The sequence below is a fragment of the Zalophus californianus genome, chromosome 14, assembly GCF_009762305.2.
Source record: "Zalophus californianus isolate mZalCal1 chromosome 14, mZalCal1.pri.v2, whole genome shotgun sequence".
In the NCBI taxonomy this organism is placed as follows: domain Eukaryota; kingdom Metazoa; phylum Chordata; class Mammalia; order Carnivora; family Otariidae; genus Zalophus; species Zalophus californianus.
The window spans coordinates 70260710-70284084 of NC_045608.1; the positions used below are offsets into that span (position 1 = coordinate 70260710).

At 37.0% G+C, this 23375-nt stretch overlaps 1 protein-coding gene across 4 annotated transcripts in view; it reads left to right on the top strand.

Annotated features, from left to right (window-relative positions):
* Positions 1 to 13502, top strand: part of ME2 (malic enzyme 2) — a 53761-nt gene extending 40259 nt beyond the window's left edge. For all 4 annotated transcript variants that reach the window (XM_027577577.2, XM_027577576.2, XM_027577578.2 and 1 more), the window contains exons 14-16: positions 8000 to 8070; positions 8745 to 8843; positions 12589 to 13502. In XM_027577577.2, the coding sequence (XP_027433378.1) occupies positions 8000 to 8070; positions 8745 to 8843; positions 12589 to 12756 (338 nt within the window). In that variant the 3' untranslated portion in view covers positions 12757 to 13502. The remainder of the gene's footprint in view (positions 1 to 7999; positions 8071 to 8744; positions 8844 to 12588) is intronic.
* The last annotated feature ends 9873 nt before the right edge of the window (positions 13503 to 23375 follow it).

Consider the following 23375-nt stretch of genomic DNA (forward strand, 5'->3'; position numbering starts at 1 on the left):
CAAGGAATTCAGCAAATCCAGCTTGCTTTATTTTCCCTATAAATGTGTTTATTCATCTTTTTCATTAAACTTGTTTTTATTATAGAAATAACATAGTATATGGTATATAAAAGTATAAAAGGAACAGAATGTTATAAAATTATTTAATTCTCTTTATCTCCACCTTCAGTACCTCCTTTTCTTTAAAGTTTTTATTTAAATTCCAGTTAGTGGGGCACCTGGGTGGCTCAGTCGTTAAGCGTCTGCCTTCGTCTCGGGTCATGATCCCAGGGTCCTGGGATCGAGCCCCGCATCGGGCTCCCTGCTCAGCCTCTCTCTCCCAGTCCCCCACTTGTGTTCCCTCTCCAGCTGTCTCTCTCTCTCTGTCAAATAAATAAATAAAATTAAAAAATCTTTAAATAAATAAATAAATTCCAGTTAACATACAGTGTAATATTAGTTTCAGGTGTACAATACAGTAATTCAGCACTTCCATATAACACCCAGTGCCCATCAGGACAAGTGCCCACCTTAATCCCCACCACCCACCCCTCCTCTGGGAACCATCAGTTTGTTCTCTATAGTTAAGAGCCTGTTTCTTGGTTTGCCCCTCTCTTTTCCCTTTGCTCGTTTGTTTTATTTCTTAAATTCCACATATGAGTGAAATCATATGGTATTTGTCTTTCTCTGACTGACTTATTTTCGCTGAGGATAATACTCTAGCTCCATCCATGTTGTCCCAAATGGCAAGATTTCATTTTTTTTTTTTATGGCTGAGTAATATTACATTGTGTGTGTGTGTGTGTGTGCGTACACCACATCTTTTTTTTTTTTTTAAGATTTTATTTATTTGACAGAGAAAGCGAGAACAGGAACACAAGCACGGGGGAGCTGGAGAAGGAGAAGCAGGCTCCCCACTGAGCAGGGAGCCTGATGCGGGGCTAGATCCCAAAATGCTGGGATCATGACCTGAGCCAAAGGCAGACGCTTAATGACTGAGCCACCCAGGTGCCCTATAGCACATCTTTATCCATTCATTAGTCTATAGGCAACCTACAGAATGGGAGAAGATATTTGCAAATTACATATCTGATAAAGGGTTAGTATCCCAAATATATAAAGAACTTAATAAAACTCAACACCCCAAACCCAAATAATCCAATTAAAATATCGGCAAAAGACATAAATCAGACATTTTTCCAAAGAAGACATACAGATGGCCAATGGATACGTGAAGAGATGGTCATCATCACTGATCATCGGGGAAATACAAGTCAAAACTATAATGAGATAATCACCTCACACCTATCAGAATGGCTAAAATCAATAACACAAGAAACAGTAGGTGTTGGTGAGGATGTGGAGAAAGGGGAACCCTCTTGCACTGCTGGTGGGAATGCAAACTGGTGCAGCCATTCTGAAGAACAGTATGGAGGTTCCTCAAAAGGTTAAAAATAGAACTACCCTATGATTTAGCAATTGCACTACTAGGTATTTACCCAAAAAATACAAAAATACTAATTCAAAGGGATACATGCCTCTTGATGTTTATAGCAGCATTATCTACAATAGCCAAACTATGGAAACAGCCCAAGTGTCCCACTTGGTACCTCCTTATTATACTTCTCAGCTATAACCACTGTCAGTGGTTTGCTCTGAGTTTTTCTGATGGTTTACCATCATGACTGATACACTTGTCTTCCCTTATCTTGATTCTAGCTATAGACTATATGTATGAACTTCCCACTTTTAAATATAATAGTGTACACATACCTCCTAATACCTTGCTTCTCTACCTTTCAATTTGTGTTACTATTTTTAGTTTTCCTAGTAGTACCTTTATTTTTTATATAACATATCTAAAAAACTTTTGATAGCAACTTATGACAGTTATTAGCTTGCCACTGTTGAAAAATCTGGTATTTAGCTTTATCTGTTCTTATTCCATCTCTCAATTTTGGTTAGTCAATATTTCTACATTGTAGAGAGGATTTTTGGACATTTTGGACATACGTTGTGCTCTATTATTTTCTGTGCTTTGTCTATGGATTGATTCTGAAATTACGTGATTATATATTATATCTAAACAGGAGTATGATTTGATAAATAGAGTAGAATATGTAATTCTATATTACAAAATTTTTAAAACTCAAAGTAAAAGTCTTTCAAGTATCAAGTATAGTGAATCTTTCTTTAATTTCTTCATTTCTTCTGGATCCTGCTCCACAGCAGACTACTTTTTCTTTTTTTAAGATTTATTTATTTATTTGAAGGAGAGAGAGAGCACAAGTGTGCATCAGGGGAGGAGCAGAGGGAGAGAATCCCAAGCAGACTCTCAGCTGAGCAGGGAGCCTGATGCGGTGCTCAGTCTCATCACCCTGAGATCGTGACCTGAGCTGAAACCAAGAGTCACATGCTTAACCGACTGAACCACCCAGGTGCCCCGCACAGCAGAGTACTTCTTGTGACCCATGTTGTTGGTCTCTCTTATGTATATGTGCTATTTCTATCTTGGTGCTATTCCTCTCTATCTTGGTCTCATTTTTCTGGAGCACATCTTTTGAAAAAGTGTTTTTATTAAGCATGGATGAAAACTTCCTGAGTTTTCACATATCTTAAAAATGTCTTTATTTTGTCTTCTCACTTGATAGTTTGGTTGGGTAGAGATTTGTAGATTGAAAACCCATTCCCTCAGATCTTTAAAAATATTTCTCCACTTTTAGTGTTGCTGTGAGAAATCTGATGTCATTGAGATTCTCATTTCCTTATCCATACTAGCTTTTTCTCCCTAAAAATATTTAAATTTTTCTCTTTATCTTTAGATTTCCAAAAGGTTACTAGGATGCATCCAGGTTTGGGCTTATTTCCATTTACTGTGCATATCTGTTGGGGTGCCAGGTCACTATATCTTCTTTTCCAAAGGATTTTTTTAACTTTTTTTTTTCTCATTTCTTTCCTTCCATTATTTCTGTTTTTCTCTTATGGAACTTATGTTAGACCATGGTCAAATACCTCTGTTGTCCTTGACTTGTAAATTTTATTTCACACTTTCAATTCTGCCTTTTTTAATTCTGTAATGTGGGGGAGTTCTGTGGCATTCATTCATTCATTCATATGTTCTGTTTTTTAGCACTTTTAGTGTACGTTTCAAAAGTCTTTTTTTATGCGGTGCCTGGCTGGCTCAGTCCATAGAATATGCGACTCTTGATCTTAGGGCTGTGAATTCAAGCCCCATATGTGAGCGTGAAGCCTACTTTAAATAAAAACTAGAAACAACAAAAAAGTCTTTTTCTTAATTATAAAAATTTTCAAACATACACAAAAGCAGAGAAAAGAATCAAGTCCCATGTTCCAGTCTCCCACATTTCAGCAGTTACCAACATGTAACCATATTTTCCTACCCATTCCTTCCTCACTGGGTTATTTTAAAGCAAGTCAGAGACATCATATAATTTCATTCATAACTACTTTGGTATGTATCTCTAAAAAAGTAATTTTTTAAATTAAACATAACCATAATACTTGTATCATACCACATGAAATTAACATTTGCTTAATATCACATATCATCAGTTCAGTAGGCTCAAATACTATTTTTTTTATTCCCAATACCTTTATCTTATCCTAAAGCCACTCTTTTTTCATAGCCACTTTTATTTTTTTTTAAAGGTTGCAGGATCCTTTTGAGTTTCTTCTGGGAGCTAAGATTCTTTTAAATATTTCTTCCATTGTGCTGTTCATTTTCTATAAATTTCTGGTGATCCTTAGTTATTCATTCATTTTAATGAAAGACTGTTGGATTTGGCCTGAATTTCCTTTGTCTTCTTGTGGGCCTCTCCCTAAAGAGCTGACAGTAGGCTCTAACTAAGATTTCATGACAGGTAGATTTTTAGTGTACGTAGGCTAGCATCAAGCAAGCACATTATAACTGTTGTCAAAGTAAAGAAGACTTTTAGCCTGTGAATATCCCAGTGCTTTTGTGTATGAATTTTCCTTTTTCCTCCCATGTAGCCGTTTCATGTCTAGACATGCTTGGCTCTTGAGACCTAGTGTCTGTAATAGGAACTCTCCCATCACCAGTGATCTCTTTCTAGAACTTGATAATGTTCAAAATCAATCTGTTCTATCCAGCAATATTTCTGTGGCATAAGGCATAACAGCATGGAAAAGAATACTTTTCTGCTGATTTTAACAAAGTCATTTTCTGTATCTTATTTGACGAACAAGGAACTTGGCAACTGATTATTTTTATACAACACTACAAAGTCCTAACTTTATTATTAACCATTACCAGCACTATAAATATAGATGTAAAAATGACTTGGTAGTAGAGGTAAAAATGGACTTTAAAGCAGGAGGCCAAAAGTCTGTTGATAAAAAAAAATGTAAGGCTCTGATAATGTTTGAATTACCTGGTCCAGCAATTATAACTGGGTGAAGTAACAACAAAAATAAAGCCTTAAAAGGGTCCAAAGGCTAATAAGATACTGACTAATAAAATCCTCAGGAATTCTGGATCAAGAGTAGGGAGAGGACTAGAGCTCAGAAAACCAGCATGTGAAGGACTTTTGCACTGGAAGTATTCTCAGCAAGAAGTGGCTGAGCAGTAAAACCATGCTTTTCCTGGAAGGAGGGCAAGCATTAGAGTCTGGCATCTGCCAAGAATGGGGTGCTATGTGAACCACTAGTGGGCTGAAACCCTAAAGGCTGTAGCTTGGAATATGGGTATAGTTTGCACTGTCACGGGGATGATCTAGAAAACCTCAAGCCTTTGTTCTGGCTTACCAGCATCCACAAGTGACTTGCAGAAGCAAACAGAAATCTTCTGTGGAACAAGATAACACTATTCTTTTCTTCAAGTTACCTTCACAAATTTTGAAATACACCCCCAGTTAAAAAATAAAAGATAAAGACACACATACAGAGGGCGCCTGGGTGGCTCAGATGGTTAAGCGTCTGCCTTCGGCTCAGGTCATGATCCCAGGGTCCTGGGATTAAGTCCCGCATCGGGCTCCTGGGAGCCTGCTTCTCCCTCTGCCTCTCTCTCTCTCTCTCTCTCTCTCTCTCATGAATAAATAAATAAAATCTTTAAAAAAAAAAAAAGACACACATACAGAGACAAGACAGCAGAAGCCAAAAGTATCAGAAACAACAAGAAAGCTCTGGAATTCTAGATATCAAACAGATGCTATGAAACAAATATGCTTATTGTGTTTATGGAGATAAAAGCCAAGCTTGAAAGATTCAGCCAAGGAACACTAAATTGTAGAATTGAAAAATAAAATAAATTTAAGAACTCAGTGAATGAGGCTTATAGCAGATTAGACTAAAGAAATTAAACTGTAAGGTCAGAGGAAATGATCCAGAGACCAAAAAAAGAGAAAAATATAGAAAAACAGATATATACCTTTAACTGATATACTTTATTGTATAGTCCCAGAAGATAGCATGAGAATGAAGCAGAGGCAATATTTGTAGGCTTCGCGGTTGAGTATTTCTTAGAACCTGATCAGTGACGTCAATACACAATATTGACATGAAACCCAGTGAAATCCATGTGGGATAAATAAAAGGAAGGCCACACTTAGGAACATCGTTCTGAGGCTTCAGCAAACAACAACAAAGAGAAGACTATGAATGCAGCCAGAGTGAAAAGATTTTGTGGGGGGGTAAATTAGAGATTGCCATGGAGTTTTCATAAGGGTGCATGTTATAAACTTTAGGATAACCACTAGAAAACTAGAAAACCTTCCCAACTGTGATGAGAGAATGTTGGGGGAGGAAATGAAATGACTTTAAAAAAAAAATCCAACAGTCAAGAATGAAGAGGAAAGGAAGGAACATGAAATAGACAAGACAAATATAAGAGGACAATAGATTTTGCCCCAAACATTTAAGCAACTATATTAATATTAACTGTAGATGGAACAAATGCTCTGTTTTCTGAAATATATATATATTATCTAGAGGCTGGATTAAAATAAGGAATCTCTTAACCACCTGATTTCCTTCTCATCCTTGATTAAGTGGATAACTGTATTGCCCCACTCTTGCCAAAGACTGTTGGGATACTCTTTGAATACTGTAAAACCGAGAATTTCTGGACTGGAAGACACCAGACAAAGTTGAGGAAGGAGGTGCCAAAAAGTAGGCTGATGGAAAGCCAAGTCACCACAGTGATGCTCAGAGTGGACAAGCCCCCTCATGCTCATGGCTACCAATCATTCTTTTAGTTCCTAACCCTTACATATGAAAAATACTCAAAGATTACTGGTCAGCAAAGGAAAGTCTCTTATGTGAACAATTTATCTCATAAAAGAGACTAAAATAAACAAGTTAAAAAGCTGTTTAGGAAGAAGCAGGGATTAGGTGGGGAGAAGGAAAGTTTAAAAATTATCAATATCCTCATGGAGACAAAAATATTATGCTCCAGAAACAAGACAGAATTTTTTTTAATTAGAAAACAAAAATGAGCTCTTGAAAATGAAAAGTTTGATAGCAGAAGGATTATAAAAAAAAAAAAAAAAGCTGGGAAAATCACCTAAAAAGCAGAGAACGAGGGATGGAAAACAAAAGAAGAAAATTAGAGGACTAGTCCAGAAAGTATAATATCAGAAAATAATTGTAGAGGGAGAGAACAGATAAGTGAAAGGAAGAAAACTGTCAAAGACATCATGAACATTTCCCCAAACTGAAAGACCCAAGTTTCTAGATAGGAAGGGCCTCCCACTGAGTGCCAAATGTGGTATGTGAAAGTCATGCACCTCAAGGCACATCACTGGGAAACTGCAGAATATTCGGTACGAGAAAGGATCCTAATACTTACAGAGATGCAGTGAAAAGATAATCACCGGAAAGGATCTGGAATCAAATTGTCACTGATTTCTTACCAACAATGCTGGCAGCTAGAAGGTATTGAAATAATGCCTCACAATTCTGAAGGGAAATTATTTCCAAACTAGCATTCTAAACCCAAACTATCAAATAAGTGGAAAGTAGTAAAAAAAGGGGGGAGGTGGTGATAAAGGGGGGCATCTTCAGAAAAGGAACTGAAAGGGGGGCACTACAGGAAATCGTGTCCTACCAAAAAGAGAGAGTAACAAAAAGCTAGGAAGAAGTGGGATTTAGGAAGTGAACTCAGAAAGAAACAAAGAGAATCCCCATGAACATAAGGGATTTTCCAGGATGACTGATCCAGATCTGGGATGGAGAGCAGCTGCACCAGATTGTAGCGGCAGCAGAGTTTCTTCTAGAGGATGAAGGAAGAGAGTACATGAGGTGACTGAGATACCGGATGATTCAGGCAATCGAATGAGTGTTTCAGTGTGAAATAATTTTAAGTACTGAAAAAGTAAAATAAGGACAGGAGAGTAACTTCAGGGAAAACCAAAAGTTATGCAGAAGGGGAGAACTAGTCATGACAGGGTGTTAATAATGGCACTGCTGTGAGTAACACTCATGAAGCCATAATAATATAGACGTTGACTACTGATTGATTCAGCCAAAATGGTGCTCTAACCATACTGGAAGAAGGGACGAGGCTGGAAATGTGAAAGAAAGCCAAGTACTTATTTCCTACAGGACGTCAATCAGGAGACATACAAGCAAGCTGTTTGAGAGAGAGAAATATAAAAATAATCAGCTAAAAGAATTGAAAGTAGCTGCCCATCTATAGAGCAAGAAGTGGAAGGGTTAAAGGTGGGCTGGGAATTGATGTTTCTTGTAACAAGTGTTGATGAATTGTATGCATGGTAATTTTGCTAATTGTAAAGACTAAATTGAGAAAAACCATCTCATATTTCTAAAGTTATTCTAGGAGATAAGAATTGTAACAGTTAACTAAGATCATTTGATTTTAACTCTCAGATTTCTGTTTTCTCTTGGCTGCTTTGTTTGAGGGGGGTGGCTGTCTGGGGGGTAGTGTTACCATTAACTTGCTTTAAGTCTAGGAATTGATTTGGTTGCTTTCATAATTTGAAAAGTGACCTTACTAAATAAACTATTTAAAATGTTTTGTTAGGTGTGGCTTTAGCTGTTATTCTCTGTAACACCCGGCATATTAGTGACCATGTTTTCCTAGAAGCTGCAAAGGTAAATGTTTTAAATGTTGTTTGGCTCTTTTATCAGGATGAATTATAAAGATGAGTGGATTTTAATTAAAAGCAGAGAGAGAAAAGGGGTTAAATCTGCCTTATGAATGGAAAGCAAGTTATTCATCTGTTGCTTTTTTGATTTGGCTGTCTACTTTTACATAAGATTAATTTTTTATCGTGATTTTTCAAATGTTTGAATGTTAAGCTCTGAATCCTTTCATATATATAACACATACTGTGTCTGTTGTGTGTATATATATATCTGAAGGTAATATATTGTGACAGCATAGATAAAATGTAACATCTTCATTTTTTTAATGGACAAATACTGGTTTATTTGGAGTGGGCTGGTCTGAGCACCAGACTGTAATGTGAGTTTTGAAGAACTCATATTAATACAGATTTTAATGTTTATTTTCATAGTAACTGATGTAATTATGCCAAACTTTGTAGGTATTAAGTAGAATATGTCAATAAACCTTTCAATCTGGTTATTTCTTGTTTAGTGGTGAACAGTTTTAATCTCTGCAGTGCTTTAAGCATATTCCTGCTAAAGATAAGAATTATGTTACCTGTATTATTTTCTGCTCCCCAAACCCCTTTTCCATTTTATTAGGTCCTTATTCTGTGTTATTTAAACAGTCAAAAATAAAATGCTGTTTTTCTCTTCAGGCTCTGGCAAATCAATTGACAGAGAAAGAGCTAGCTCAAGGGAGACTTTACCCACCACTTGCTGATATTCAGGAAGTTTCTATTAACATTGCTATTAAAGTAAGTATTAATTTACACCTTTTCACATAAATTTTAATGATGTTTCCTTAAGTAACACAAGTTTATTAGAGAAAAGTTTGAAACATTTCAAGGGTGCAAAGAAATTTTCGATCACCTATTTTCTTACTAAAATATAACCCACAATATTTTTTTTAAGATTTATTTATTTATTTGAGAGATAGAAAGATAGTAGGCAGAGAGGCAGAGGGTGAGGGAGAGAATCTCAGGCAGACTCCCAGCTGAGCAGGGAGCCCAGTGCGGGGCTTGATCCCAGGACCCCAAGATCATGACCTGAGCCAAATACAGACACTTAACCGACTGAGCCACCCAGGTGCCCCTGGGGGGGCACCCACACACCCTTTAAAATTATTGTGGTATGTGGGTGCCTGGCTGGTTCAATCAGTAGAGAGTGCAACTTGATCTGGGAGTTGTAAGTTGGTGTAAAGATTACTCAAAAATAAATCTTAAATAATAATTATTGTGGTATGTATAATGTGTATTATTTGAAACTATATGTTTCCCATTATGGTTTTTCAGTTTTTTCTTATATGTTTAAACTGTGCATTCTTTAAGATGAATTTTTCTACCAATTTTTTAAATTCAAAGAAAACCCTGCATCTATGTATGAAACTATCAGACTTATAAATTAATGAAATTGAGTCTTTGGGACTGGCTCTTCCCTCCCCACCAGTACCTCTTCCCACTCAGCACAGTCTGTTTCTTTTTTTAAGTCTTTCAATATAATTTTGTTGTTTTCTTCTCTAAACATGGTTATGTTGCTTAATACTTATTTTCCTAGATATTTAAAATCTTTTTTTAATTTAATTTAATTTTATTATGTTATGTTAGTCACCATACAGTACATCATTAGTGTTTGATGTAGTGCTCCATGCTCCATTGTTTTCTAAAATTTTTTTGTTCTTTATAATAAATGAAGATTTTTCTTTCCATATCTGTTTCCTCACTTATCATTTCTGGCATATAGGAGAGGTATTAATTTTTATGAATTTACTTGATAACTAGTTTGTTGAGCAGTCTTAACTCTTTTAATTAACTCTTGGAATTTTGAGTTTTGAATCATATGCAAGTAATTTTTTTCTTCATTTTTTATGTATTGCTCTTTTTTTCCCCTTTAAGAGCAGTTTTAAGCAACTGAGTTGATAAGGGCATCCTTGTATTTTAATACTAAATGTGATGCTGGCTTTTGGTTGAAATAAATATTTTTTTATCTTTTTAAAGAAGTAATCTTCATCCCTAGTTTACTAAGATTTTCTTAAACATCAGGATTAGATGTAGAATTTATCAACCACATTTTCGACTGTATGCTGATGATCATAAAATTTTTACCCCTTTGACTATAAATATTGTTGCATTATTTTAACACTCATAAACTAAATAAAGGTTGGGAATTAGAGGATGATATGTTTAAGAAGTAATAGCCAGGGGTGCCTATGTGGCTTAGTCAGTTTGGTTGAGCATCCGACTCTTAATTTTGGCTCAGGTCATGATCTCAGGGTCATGAGATCAAGCTCCATATCAGGCCCCGCACTTGGTGGGGAGTCTGCTTGAGATTCTCTCCCTCTGCCCCTCCCGCCACCTCACACACACTCTTGCGTGCTTTCTCTCTCACTCAAATAATCTTTAAAAAAAAAAAAAGAAAGAAAGAAAGAAAGAACAGCCAATCCAGGGGCACCTGACTGGCTCAATCAATGGAGCATGTGACTCTTCATCTTGGAGTTATGAGTTTGAGCCCCATGATGAGTGTAGAGATTACTTTAAAATAACATCTTAATAAATAAATAAATAACAGCCAATCCAGTTGAGCTGGAGTCCAAAGTATAGGTAGGAAAATGGCATAAGACGGGATTTGCAAGTTACCTGAAGGCCAGCTTGTACAGACACACAAATGCCAGGCTAAGGAGTCTAAATACCTTACTGCTGCAAAACAGCTGAGGATTTTAGAGCCCAGAGCTAGGATGAAAAGACCTCAGCCTTAGATAGAATCATACTACATTTGGGACAGATTTTGGAACATATCAGTCAGTTAGGAGATTACCAGTGTGTCCTGATGAAAGGTCATATGAAATAGAAGGAGATACCTGTGCTTAGGGGTTGGTACAGGAGTGTAGCCACAGGATCATGCCTCTTCTCCCTTCCCCAGGGTAGAGAATTTGCTCCTTCTTCATTGGCTTAAGGTTTTCCTTTTTAAGAGCAAGGGATCAGGAGACTAGGCGGTGCTTTGTTTCTGTCCCTCACTCCGTCCCACAGCCAGTGAGCATCTCTGATCTCATGCTTTGCCCCAGCCTTTTCTGTGTGTACAAATATGTTTCTTAATAGGCTAGAAAATAACTGAAACACATTTTCATCACAAAATACAGTAAGGTTGAGTCCCTGGGATGAAAGGTTGTTTTTAATAACCTTCATTTTTTGGTTCAATTTTTTCTTAGAAAGCTGAAATAAACTTTCATAATCGTCACCAGTTGAAATGGGAATTGGAGGGGCGCCTGGGTGGCTCAGTCGGTTGGGCGACTGCCTTCGGCTCAGGTCATGATCCCAGGGTCCTGGGATCGAGTCCCGCATCGGGCTCCCTGCTCGGCGGGGAGTCTGCTTCTCCCTCTGACCCTCCCCCCTCTCATGTGCTCTCTCTCTCTCTCATTCTCGTGCTCTCAAATAAATAAATCTTCAAAAAAAAAAAAAAAGAAATGGGAATTGGAGTAGGATTGTTTGAATTTTTTTAATCATGCATTACAGTATTTTTTTTAAGTTAAAATGAAATCATAACTTGAGAATTTACTATATAATAGGCACTCTGCTATCCTGTGAGGAAGCTTTCCATACTATCTCATTTTACATCAAAACTGAGGCTCAGAGAGGGTTTACCCTCATCACCAGTCATGCTTTGTGTGGCTTGCTTACAAATATCGGAAAGCCACTCAAGCCAAATGAGGTGGAAATTAATCTGGCTTAACTGTTTCGGCCCTGGGATCTATAATCTGAATGCTTTGGGTTTGAGACACAGCTCTCATTTAACTATTCTGGGCAAGTTACTTACTTAAACTTCTCATACTTTGGTGTCCTCCTATGTAAACTGAGGATAATACCACCAGTACACCTCATAGGATTTGTGCGAGGATTAAATGAGCTGTACATGTAAAACACATGGAACATGCCTGGCACTCCATGATGGTGGTGGCGAGTTGCCGTGTGTAGGTGCCAGCCCTAACTTTACTTGACCTTATAGTTCTGGTGTCCAACACCTGATTTATAATAATTTCTGTGTCTCTTAACCCAAATTCTAGAGCAAAAACACCTGGCTCACATTAGGTTAGGTTTTCACCCCAGTCCAGTCATCTGTGGGTAGGAAATAAACTCTCCTACATGCTACTTGAAAGTGTGGGAAGGACATGGGCTAGGCAGGTCGCCCAAGTAGGGCTATTTGACTGACACAAAGTAGAGCTTAAAATTGTTTGTTAGATTGAAGTATTAAGGAAATGCCAATAATGGGGGGGAGGGGTTTTAAAATACATCAAACTTATGGTGAAATTGCAGATTATTTTTATTTTATCTTTCAAGTTTTAATAATTTCCAAAGTGTTTTGAAATGAGTCAAAGTAATGTTATTTTTTTTTTTTAATTTGAAAAAAGAAAAATGTCATTCTTCTAAATTCATGTCCGTGGGTTTTAATAGTACTTTTTCTCTCAGGTCAATACTCAGAGCCTACGCAGTCATCTTATTTATTTTTCAGGTTACAGAATACCTGTATGCTAACAAAATGGCTTTCCGATACCCAGAACCTGAGGACAAGGCCAAATACATTAGAGAAAGAATATGGCGAAGTGAATATGATTCCCTGCTGCCAGATGTGTATGACTGGCCAGAATCTGCATTAAGCCCTCCCCTGATAACAGAATAGAGGCACACCCACTGAAAAATACTTTCCATGCTTCAGGGAAACCCCTCCTTTTTTCTTTTCTTTTTTTTTTTTTTTACAGAAAAAAGAGATAATGTTCTCAAATTCGTGGTATTTTCCGGTTTTGTTCTCCCCCACTGCTTTGCTTGACTTTTTTTTTTTTCCATGAATCTGTACTTCCATAGAGGATCAGTATGTTGGCTACATTGTGAATGCCCACCAGTACTCTGCAATCAAATAACCATAATGCTTTTCTTCTGATTTGTAGCTCATACCACATCAAAGAGATGTTACAGATGTATTTGTAAATGTCTTTACTTGTGCTATTGTTCATGCTTGCCAAAGTATTTGCTATTTACTACTACAGTAATAATCTTCTCTCCCCAGCTCTTTTAGGGCTACTAAAATAGAAATTTACTTCTGTGGATATGAGCATAGAATTTTAAGAAGCCAAATTTAACCAGATTATAAGGACAAACTGTCAGTATCTAAAAGTTCTTTTATTTCAGCCTCATTTTATCTTCATGCTCTGAAATTCCTTTCCAGTTGATAAATATAGAGAAATGCGAAAAATCTACCCTGTTATTTATTTTCTGGACCTAAACTGAGGCTTAACTATAATATCATGAGAGAGAAATGGGAAGTACTGCTGTCTTTAGAGAAATAAACAAAATAGTCATTGTTTTCAACAGTGTATAAAAATCATAGTGTAACTTTTTTATTTAATAAAGGTAATATCTTAAATTTAATTGCTTCAATTAATGCGATTTTATTGTCCAACTAGAAATTTAGGTTTGCTTATTATGAAAAACACCTATTTTCATTTTATTCCTAGATGATTCAAAGGAGGGGATATAATGTATAAATTATAACTGACATCATGTGACTTTTAACAAATTAGTCCTGTTTCACATCTGAATGAAGCATATTTAACAAGAGAGGCTATCCCCCTATTCCAGTAATGGTGCTCTTTATTATTTGGATAATTTTGGAATGTCTTTATGATACATTCCTTTGAATACCATTAGTGACAACTCTTTCCACTGAAGATGAATTTAATTTTTTGAAACCACCAAATTTAATTTAGAGCTAAGTGGGGATGAATAAGGTAGGTGTACAGACCAGGAAATGCCATTTTTAATCCCAGTAAAACGGGTAACAGTTGGCCAGTGTGACCAGTTTTCTTATGACTTATGTATTGGAGAGTTCTAAAAGAAAACCCGAAAGTATTTGGAAAGTTAGTACTATTACTTGATAATGTGCCTAACATAATTGCTTTGAAGGAACAAAAACTTATTTTAAGTGCTTATTCTAGAAGATTAACTACAAAAAGTTATTCATAGCTACGTGTAAGCACATTATTTGGTATTTCTCTCCACAGTCCTTGATATGTTAGATGTGATATTTTGTAGGGGAAAAAGGGCATCATTTATATGTTCATATGTCCTTCTATGTATAGGTAGAGATTGATTCATACTAATTTTGAATATAATTTAACATTTTAAGAAGGCTTGAAATGGCACTGCCATTTGGAGTATTTTAAAATGCAATTGATTAATCCATTTAGCAGATGAGTAAAGTCAGAAGTCTGTTATATAAATCTGTTTTATAAAATAAGCAATCAGGTCGCTATTTGTTTCTTTTAATTAAAAGTGAAAGGTTTATGTTTTTCATGTTACCTTTGTCAAAACAAAATCACCCCCAAAAATACTCTCTTGACTTTAGTTTAACATTACAAGCATAATAATTACAAATTTTGTTTTTTGCTTATGCTGAGTTAATGTTAATTTTACTAAGATGTTTGCTTAGTAAATATGTCTGGTACGGTCTTTATGGAAATTATATTTTAAGGAAAAAAGCAAAGCCAACTGGCATGTAGCCTGCTTATTAAATAAGACAGAAATCATATATATATACATATATATATATTTATAAGACCAGTAATAAACTGGTTGGTAAATAACACATGAGAATAGGTGGCTTTTAATGAATCCATATTTATCTGGAGAAATAAGATATATTTATACATACTATATGAGATATATAATAAATAGAATATTTATTAATATATATTATATATATATAATGTATATTTATTAAAAGCCACCTATTCTCACGTGCTATTTACCAACCAGTATTTTACCAACCAAGTAACAACTGTTGGATGTAAATTGAAGAAAAAATTGAAGAACATAGGCAAGAGCTACCAGCATGGTGGGAAGGGGTTGGTGGCATTATGGCATCAGATTGGAAAAGAAACAAACATTCAGATCTTCTACGGAAAGTTTTACCGAGCAAGAAGGTAATTATTTTTAAAAACAGCAATGGAGAGAAATTTTCATTCTTTCGAATAGAGAAGAGATTCTGTAAGATTAGTCTGTCAGAAATTATTTAGTAGGGGAAATTGAGAACACATGTCCTCATCTGGCACTACCACCCATGGTGTGAAAGAGACTGGATGAGTTGTGGGGTAAGGTTTATGGACTTGAACATTTGGTAAACATGTTAAAGATTTTGGTTAAAATCTTTTTTAAAGGATGGTTTCTGAACCAGGAAGTTGCTTCAGAATCACCCTGAAGCTTCTTTAAAATGCATATGCCTCTACGTCCTTCCAGGCCCTCTGGGCCCCCAGGAGCAGAGCGCTGGCAGGTGTATTTTCAGCAAGTTCCCAGGGGATTCTGATGCACACTTCCCCTGCCTCTCATTCGCTGCCTTAAAGTGGACATCCGAATCACTCAGAGAGCTGATTACTCCTGGTGATGTAGTGGGTCTGGGGTAGAGCCTGAGAGTCTATATTTCTTACCAGCTCCCAGGTGGTGTCCAGGCTACTTGCACAGAGAAGGCATTGAGTACTGAGTGCGGTGTGCAGTTTGTCTAGTGCTCATATACTTTATATGAAAGAGATAAATTATGTTCTTACATAGAATTGGTTTCATCTGTTTTTCTTATGTCTAGTTTTTACGGGATGTTTATAGGGACAAAAATACAGAATTTTAAACAGATTTCTCTGAAAATACATGACTAGAATACTGTTCAGTTCTCAAGTATAGTTTTTAAATTCACTTATTAAGTAAAACCTAGCAACCAGTTTTCATTTTTGAAAAGGTTAGCTATCAAATGGATAATTGTTTCTTCTCTATTGGTTGTCTTTTAATATGACTTACCCTATCTTTTGTCTTTTCTTTCTCTAAAATTACCAGCTTCTGAAGAAATAAGAGTCTGCATTCTCCTTTACAAAGGAGTTGCTAATGAATTAAGATCAAAGCGTAATTATTAAGGGGCGTGGAGCATTATTTACTGCTTTCAGATAACTGAGAAAGCCCAAAGGGGTTAGGGGAGTGGGAAAGCCTTGCCTTCATCCAGATGTTCTGTAGCTTTTTTCCCAAGCCCATTCAGTATCCGTCAAAGAGAACTTCATATTCTTGAACAGTTCCAGGGTTCTGGTGGATTCACCAAAATGGAATCAGCTCTGCCAAGCATAAATAACACTTAAGAACATTCATGTAAATATCAAAGCTCTCTACTGGGATTCCATTTAAAGGAACTATTATAAATAATGAAATAGCACCAATATCATATTTCCATTCAAAACAAGACCACACATGTTCAGGTGCAGGCACATTGCTGACTTTATAGAAAACACAGATTCATTATCTACTTTGGTTCTCAATTAATGTGTGATTTGCACTTTAATGTGCATCTAAATGTTAAAATGAAATAAATTCTCTACAGCCAAGCTAAATGAAGTAATATTTAAAATATTCAAGATAATTTGAGTACAGAAAAACTTCCCCCTCATCTGAAATGAGGATGTTTTAATATTAGCAGAGAAAAAGCTCAATGCTTTGTTTCAAATTTTAATAAATTCAACAGGGCCTAATTAGGACATGGCTCTTACTTATTGCATAATTATTGCCAGGAGCTTCTCAAGTAAACTGGTGATTAGATTTTAAAATAATATTTTTTCCCTTTCTTGGAAAAGAAAAATTGTGCCTCTCAAAGAGAAAAGTAACATGATATGATATAATATGGAAATGTGTTCATAGTTTAGTTATGTAAAGTATACAAATTAAGTCAGATGACTTTGGATGGTTTGTATATTTATGTAACAGGTTTTTACCAATAAACACTTTTTCGTATTTCTATTTAATCTTGTTTTTTTCCCAAATAAAAGCTTATTTGCCACTTCTATCTTTGGGAAGTTATCCCTACATTCAGAACACTTTTTAAAGTTTTATGACAAAGGGAAAACTTGTGGGTATCTATTTCCCAGTTTTCAGTATGTCCTTTTATGTCCTAGAAAAATTATTTTCCCTTTCCTAATTTTAAGCATATATTCTAGTAAATTGATTCCTAGAGAGGCATTGAGTTGTCACTAATATAGTAGGTATGTACAGTTAGCAAATAATTCTAAAGTAGACTTTATGGATAGCACCAGGCCTTGTTCTAAGCATCTAATATGCATCAGCATAATTAATTCTCAAATCCCCTTCTGTCACTGCACCTGTTTTACAGAGAAGACCACAGGCACAGAGAGGTTAAATGCTTTGCCCAAGATCCCAGCTGGTGAGTAGCAAAGCCAGGGCTCGCTTTAACCTCAGCCCCTCTGAAGGAAGAAGGGCCTCTGTGACAGGTGATTTTTTCTGGATCTTAAAGAATTGTTATTTCAGATGAAAAGTCTTCACCTATTCTTCTAAGATTAGGCTTAAGTCCTTTTTTTTTTCTTTTTTTTTTTAATTTTTTTATTGTTATGTTAATCACCATATATTACATCATTAGTTTTTGGTGCAGTGTTCCATGATTCATTGTTTGTTCATAACACCCAGTGCTCCATGCAGAACGTGCCCTCCTCAATGCCCATCACCAGGCTAACCCATCCCCCTACCCCCCTCCCCTCTAGAACCCTCAGTTTGTTTTTCAGAGTCCATCATCTCTCATGGTTCGTCTCCCCCTCTGACATACTCCCCTTTTCTTCCTCTCCTGTTATCTTCTTTTTCTTTTTTCTTAAAATATGTTGCATTATTTGTTTCAGAAGTACAGATCTGTGATTCAACAGTCTTGCTGGCTTAAGTCCTTTTTAATGTGTTTTAGCAGTTTGATTTTTACTTTGTTCCCATTTATAACTCAAATACAATATAAACCTATTTTATTCATTAGTCTGCAGCATTTTAAGTACTGGATTGTAAACATAAAAGATGTGGTTTTGAATTTGGTAAATGACACCAAAGATTCTCAATAGTCAGTTTATTAACATCTTTAGATTTGGTAATCTTTCCAGAACCACCAACTACTATCACTTCTGTGCAAACCAGTTTCAATAATGCTTATACACTTTGTGACTCTGCCAATGTCAATGTGAATTGTAAGATATATTTCCCTATCTTGATACAATGATATTCTGATACAATGATAGCTTTTGTATTATATGCATACATATAACTTCTTCCATTAAAAAGTAAGAACAGTTGGGGTGCCTGGCTGGCTGCTGGTAGAGCATGCAACTCTTGATCTCAAATTGTGAGTTCAAGTCCCAAGCTGGGTGTGGAGCTTACTTTAAAAAAAAAAAAGTGAGAACAGTTAAAAAATATAAAATGTGTGTGTGGAATAAGGAATTTCTGAGACCTATTTTAGCTAACTATTTGACAAAGATTTTTGCCTAATGTTTTATTATATTTTGCCTAATGACCTTTTAAAATTAACTGAAATTAAAACCATATTTTTGCATTTGATACTGTGTTCCTTTTGATAACATTCCAAGCATTAAGTATTAACTTCGAGGAAACCACACATTGCAAAAGTCACTGCTTAGCCTTTCTCACCTGTGCATTGAAAAGGATGGAATAAACAGACTTGTGATAATTGCTTATGGGAATACCAGTTGGGGGGAATGCCTTGCATAGAATGTATTATACCAGATCAGCTTATTACAGATGGTTCCAGGAATCCATCTAAATGCTCCATAATGATGTGAATTGTTTTTTCTCTTTTGTGATATATAAATTGTAACAAGATATGTATATTTTCTTAGTAAAATTTCCCATGCATAAAAAATGTGTTACGACCTTGTTTTTAAAGGCTGCTGTATAGAGGGCACTTTTAAAATTCAGTATTACCTCAATCCTTGAAGCAGTGTCCCCTCCCCAGAGCACCTGCTCCCTTGGAAGTGCTCTGTGGTTAGACAGATTCACCCGTGGAGCGCTACTCATGCTCATCATCTTTTCCTTTCCTTTTGTTCAGCTTCCTACTTTATTTCTCTCCTCATTTAGTTTAATCATAGCAGTGAAGGAACTATTCCTCACCCCTTCTCCCCCACCACATACACATTCCAAGACCAGAATGTTAGAACACTAAGTCAGGAAAGAGTGTATGTTGATTTTGTGGTAAAGGGATAAAAGGGTATAACAGCTAATACCTACTGAGTGCTTGCTTCAAGCCAGGCACTGTTCTAAGGACCTGATACCTATTTACTCATTTCACCTTCACAACAACTTTCTGAGGTGTAGGTGCTAATATTTCCCCTGTTTCACAGAATGTGAGGTGCAGAGCCCTTAAGGTCATGTAACTCCCATAAAACAGCGAAGCCAGGATTCAGACTTCTTGCATCCGGTGCTGTATAAACTACTCTCCACCTACACTGAGCACAGCCCATGCGGCAGAACGTGGTTGCTGCCTATCTCACTCAGTCACAATCACTAAGTTCAAGAAAACCTGTAATGCTCCCAGCATTAAGGGCATCCAGTGACTCTGACACCTTCCCTGCATCGGATCTCGGACATCCTCCTGCATCCCCACTTGCGGCAGACAGTCTTGCTTCCTGTTTCACAGAAAAATAGAAGAGTCAGAAGAGAATGTCCTCAAGCTCCCCTTTCCCCATCTCCCCAGGTTCCTTGAGAAAGTGAGAAAGTGAGAGGCAGCAGCTAGAGAAGCTGGCCTGATACAACCAGCTGGCCTTGCTGGGGCTAGGAAGTCACAGCTAGGCCTTGATGTTCTCCTGTGGAATGGAAACCATCTCCCAGAGCATCAGCATCTGACAGGGCCGCTCTGAACATCAGTGTTTCCTCCCCAAGCCTTCTCTTCTAGTCTCCCAGATTACATGAATGTCTCCAGTCAAAAGATGTGGAGTTATCCTTGCCTCCATTTCCTTCTCTCACACCTCACATCAAATCCATCAGTAATTCTTGTGGGCTCTATCTTCAAATATATTCAGAACATGACCACTTTTTTTTTTAAGATTTTATTTATTTATTTTGACAGAGAAAGAGAGACAGTGAGAGAGGGAACACAAGCAGGGGGAGAGGGAGAAGCAGGCTTCCCGCCGAGCAGGGAGCCTGATGCGGGGCTCGATCCCAGGACCCTGGGATCATGACCTGAGCCGAAGACAGATGCTTAACGACTGAGCCACCCAGGTGCCCCAGAATGTGACCACTTCTTGTGTCTCCCCTGCTGACTCCCTAGACCTAGCCACAATCATGGTCACCCATGTGACTGCAATGCCTTCCTCACTGGTGCCCCCACCCCCCCGGCCACCTACAGTCTGTCCTCAGCAGAGAAGCCAGAGTGATCCTTTTTGGAGCAAGTCACTCCTCTGTTCAAAACCCTAACTGGCTAAGCCAATTGTCCTTATAGTGCCTCAAAAGCCCCTACATGATCACCCATCACCGTCACCACTCACTTCTCTGACTTCATCTGCTACTCTCCCTGCTCTCTTGCTCTATTTCAGCCCTACTTGTCTTGAGCACCCCAGGCAAACTCCAGACAGGACTTGGCATTTGTGGCACCCTCTGCAGGGACATTCCCAGTATCTCTGCTGCTTGCTTCTTCACCTTCTCTAGGTCTTTGTTCAGATGTCACTTCTCAGTGAGGTTTCCTCTAACTCACACTTTTAAAGTTTGCAACCCAAACTCCCCAGCCTTCTCTCTCTTCTCCCTATTTTTCTCCATTGAACTTATCACCTCTCCACTAGGCATAGTGTTGCAGGGGATAGAATGTGCTCCTTTCCTCTGTGGAAGCCAAAGCTAGTCGGGGGGAGAGCTTCCAACTCCCTACTTCGTGGCTGCCAAAAACAGTGGCAAGTATCAAGTGGTGGTTCGTCAATGGCGGTGCCCCACAAAGATACAGAGGCAAGACCTTGGCTGTGCTACCTCCATTAGTTCATGTTTTCTCTCAGTTCTGTGGTCTCTCTAGTCTCCTTTCAATCTGCAATTTAAATTAGCCCAAATTGATTTTTATGCTTATAACCAAGAATTCTGATTGACATTGAATTAAGATGTCAGCTACTTATAATTATGTAAATATTAGCCCGTCCAACAATACTTTGAGCAAATCAAGGGCTGGGTCATGTTTTTTGTTTATTTTGTATAGTCTCAAAATCTCTTCCTCACCTAGTTCAGGGCTCTTTCTCTATGTAGGTTTAAGCAGTGATTGATTTCAAATAATTGAATGATCAACATTTCTGAATATAATTTGAATGAGAAAAATAAAGTCATGGAGTCTGCCATGTTATCACTTTGTTGGCTCTGAAACGTACCCACCACTTTTACTAATTTGTGATTAAAGTCATTATCTTTCCCCCTTAATTCCAGGTCAGTTACAATTGTAGATGTAATTATAGGTCGGTTCGTTTACTGATTTGAGAAGATCACTATTATATCTAGGTTACCTCTAAGCAGAGAATGGGAGAGAAAAGAGAAGCCAGCTTTCTCCTACCTGTATAAATTATATTATTAGATGTGCTAGGTATCACTTTGGAATGACTCATATTTGAATAACACTTTGCAAACCATTTTCAACAAACACCATTTAGTCTTTATAATGAAAGTTTGAGGCAAGAAGAGCAATTATCATCCTCATTTCACCAAGGGAAAAACAGAGGCTCAGGAAAGTTAAATAACCTAACCAAGTTCACCCAAATACAAAGGGGCAAAATCAAGGCTCAAACTGTCTTTTGACTCAAAACTTCCTGTTGTTAAGCAATGTAAAAAGACAAATGACATCTGGGGGGGGGGGTGGATTAGCCTGGTGATGGGTATTAAAGAGGGCACATTCTGCGTGGAGCACTGGGTGTTATGCACAAACAATGAATCATGGAACACTACATCAAAAGCTAATGATGTAATGTATGGTGATTAACATAACAATAAAAAATTAAAAAAAAAAGACAAATGACAAATTTGGAAAATATTTACACCTTACATCACAGTTAAAGAGTTATTACCCCTAATATGTAGAAAACACCTAAGAATTCATAAGAAAAAGACCACCATTACAATAAAAAACTGGGCAAGAGGTATGCACAAAAACTTCACAGAAAAAAAGTGAAATGACCCTTAAACTTATGAACAGATAGTCAACATAGCTCACTTATGAAAGATAAATGCAAGTTTAAATTCCACTAAAATGTTAGATTGGCAAAAATCCCAAAGTTTGACAACATTAATGGTAATGAGGCTTTGAGGAAAAAGGTCCTCTGGTAAGTTGCTAATGAAAGGCAGAATGAGGGGCACTTGGGTGGCTCAGTCAGTTAAGCATCTGCCTTTGGCTTAGGTCATGATCTCAGTGTCCTGGGATCAAGTCCCACATCAGGGTCCTTGCTCGGCAGGGAGTCTGCTTCTCCCTCTCCCTCTGCCTGCCGCCCTCCCTGCTTGTGCACTCATTCTCTCTCACTCTCTGTCAAATAAATAAATAAAATCTTAAAAAGAAAAGAAAGAAAGGCAAAATGATATAACCCCCAGAGCAGTATTTTTAGCATTCTCTAGCAAAATTATACATATATTTATTGGTTGAGTCATCAATCCCACTTGTAGGAATCTATGCCAAAGATATACTTGCAAAAATAAAAAATAACTTATGCAGGAGGTTATTTGTTACCACATTATTATAGCAAAAGACTATAAACAACCCAGAGGACTGACTGAATAAACTATGGTATAAATCATTCAGTATCAGACAGCTGTGAAAAGCAAGGAGGAAGAAATTTCTATGCTGATACATGTCATGGTAGCCAAGGAGATGTGCTGCTTGGAACTTCCTCCCAAAAATAACTTGTTGCAAGGAGTGCACCTTTACTGTTGCTTTTTGCTTTTTCATGTGTATTTAAATTACCATCTGAGGATCACTTGCTTTCAGCTTGAAGAACTTCCTTTAGTATTTCTTATAAAGCAGGTCTGCTAGCAACAGGTTCTCTCAGTTTTGCTTATTTGGGGATGTTTTTATTTCACCTTCATTACTGAAAAATAGCTTTGATGGAAGTAAGATTCTTGGTTGACAGGTTTTTCCTTTGAGCACTTTAAGTATATTATACCACAGCCTTCTGGCTTCCATTGTTTCTTTTTTAATCATTTCAGGTTTTTTTTTTTATTACTTTCAGAGATAGAATTTAGTGATTCATCAGTTGCAAATAACACCCATTACAACAAGTGCCCCCCCTAAAGCCCATCACCCAATTATCCCTCCCCCCCCACCTCCCCTCCAGCAACCCTCAGTTTGTTTCCTAGAGTTCAGTGTCTCTTATGGTCTGTCTCTCTCTCAATTTCCATGTTATTTTATTTTTCCTTCTCTTCCTCTATGTTCATCTGTTTTGTTTCTTAAATTCCACATGAGTGAAATCATATGATATTTGTCTT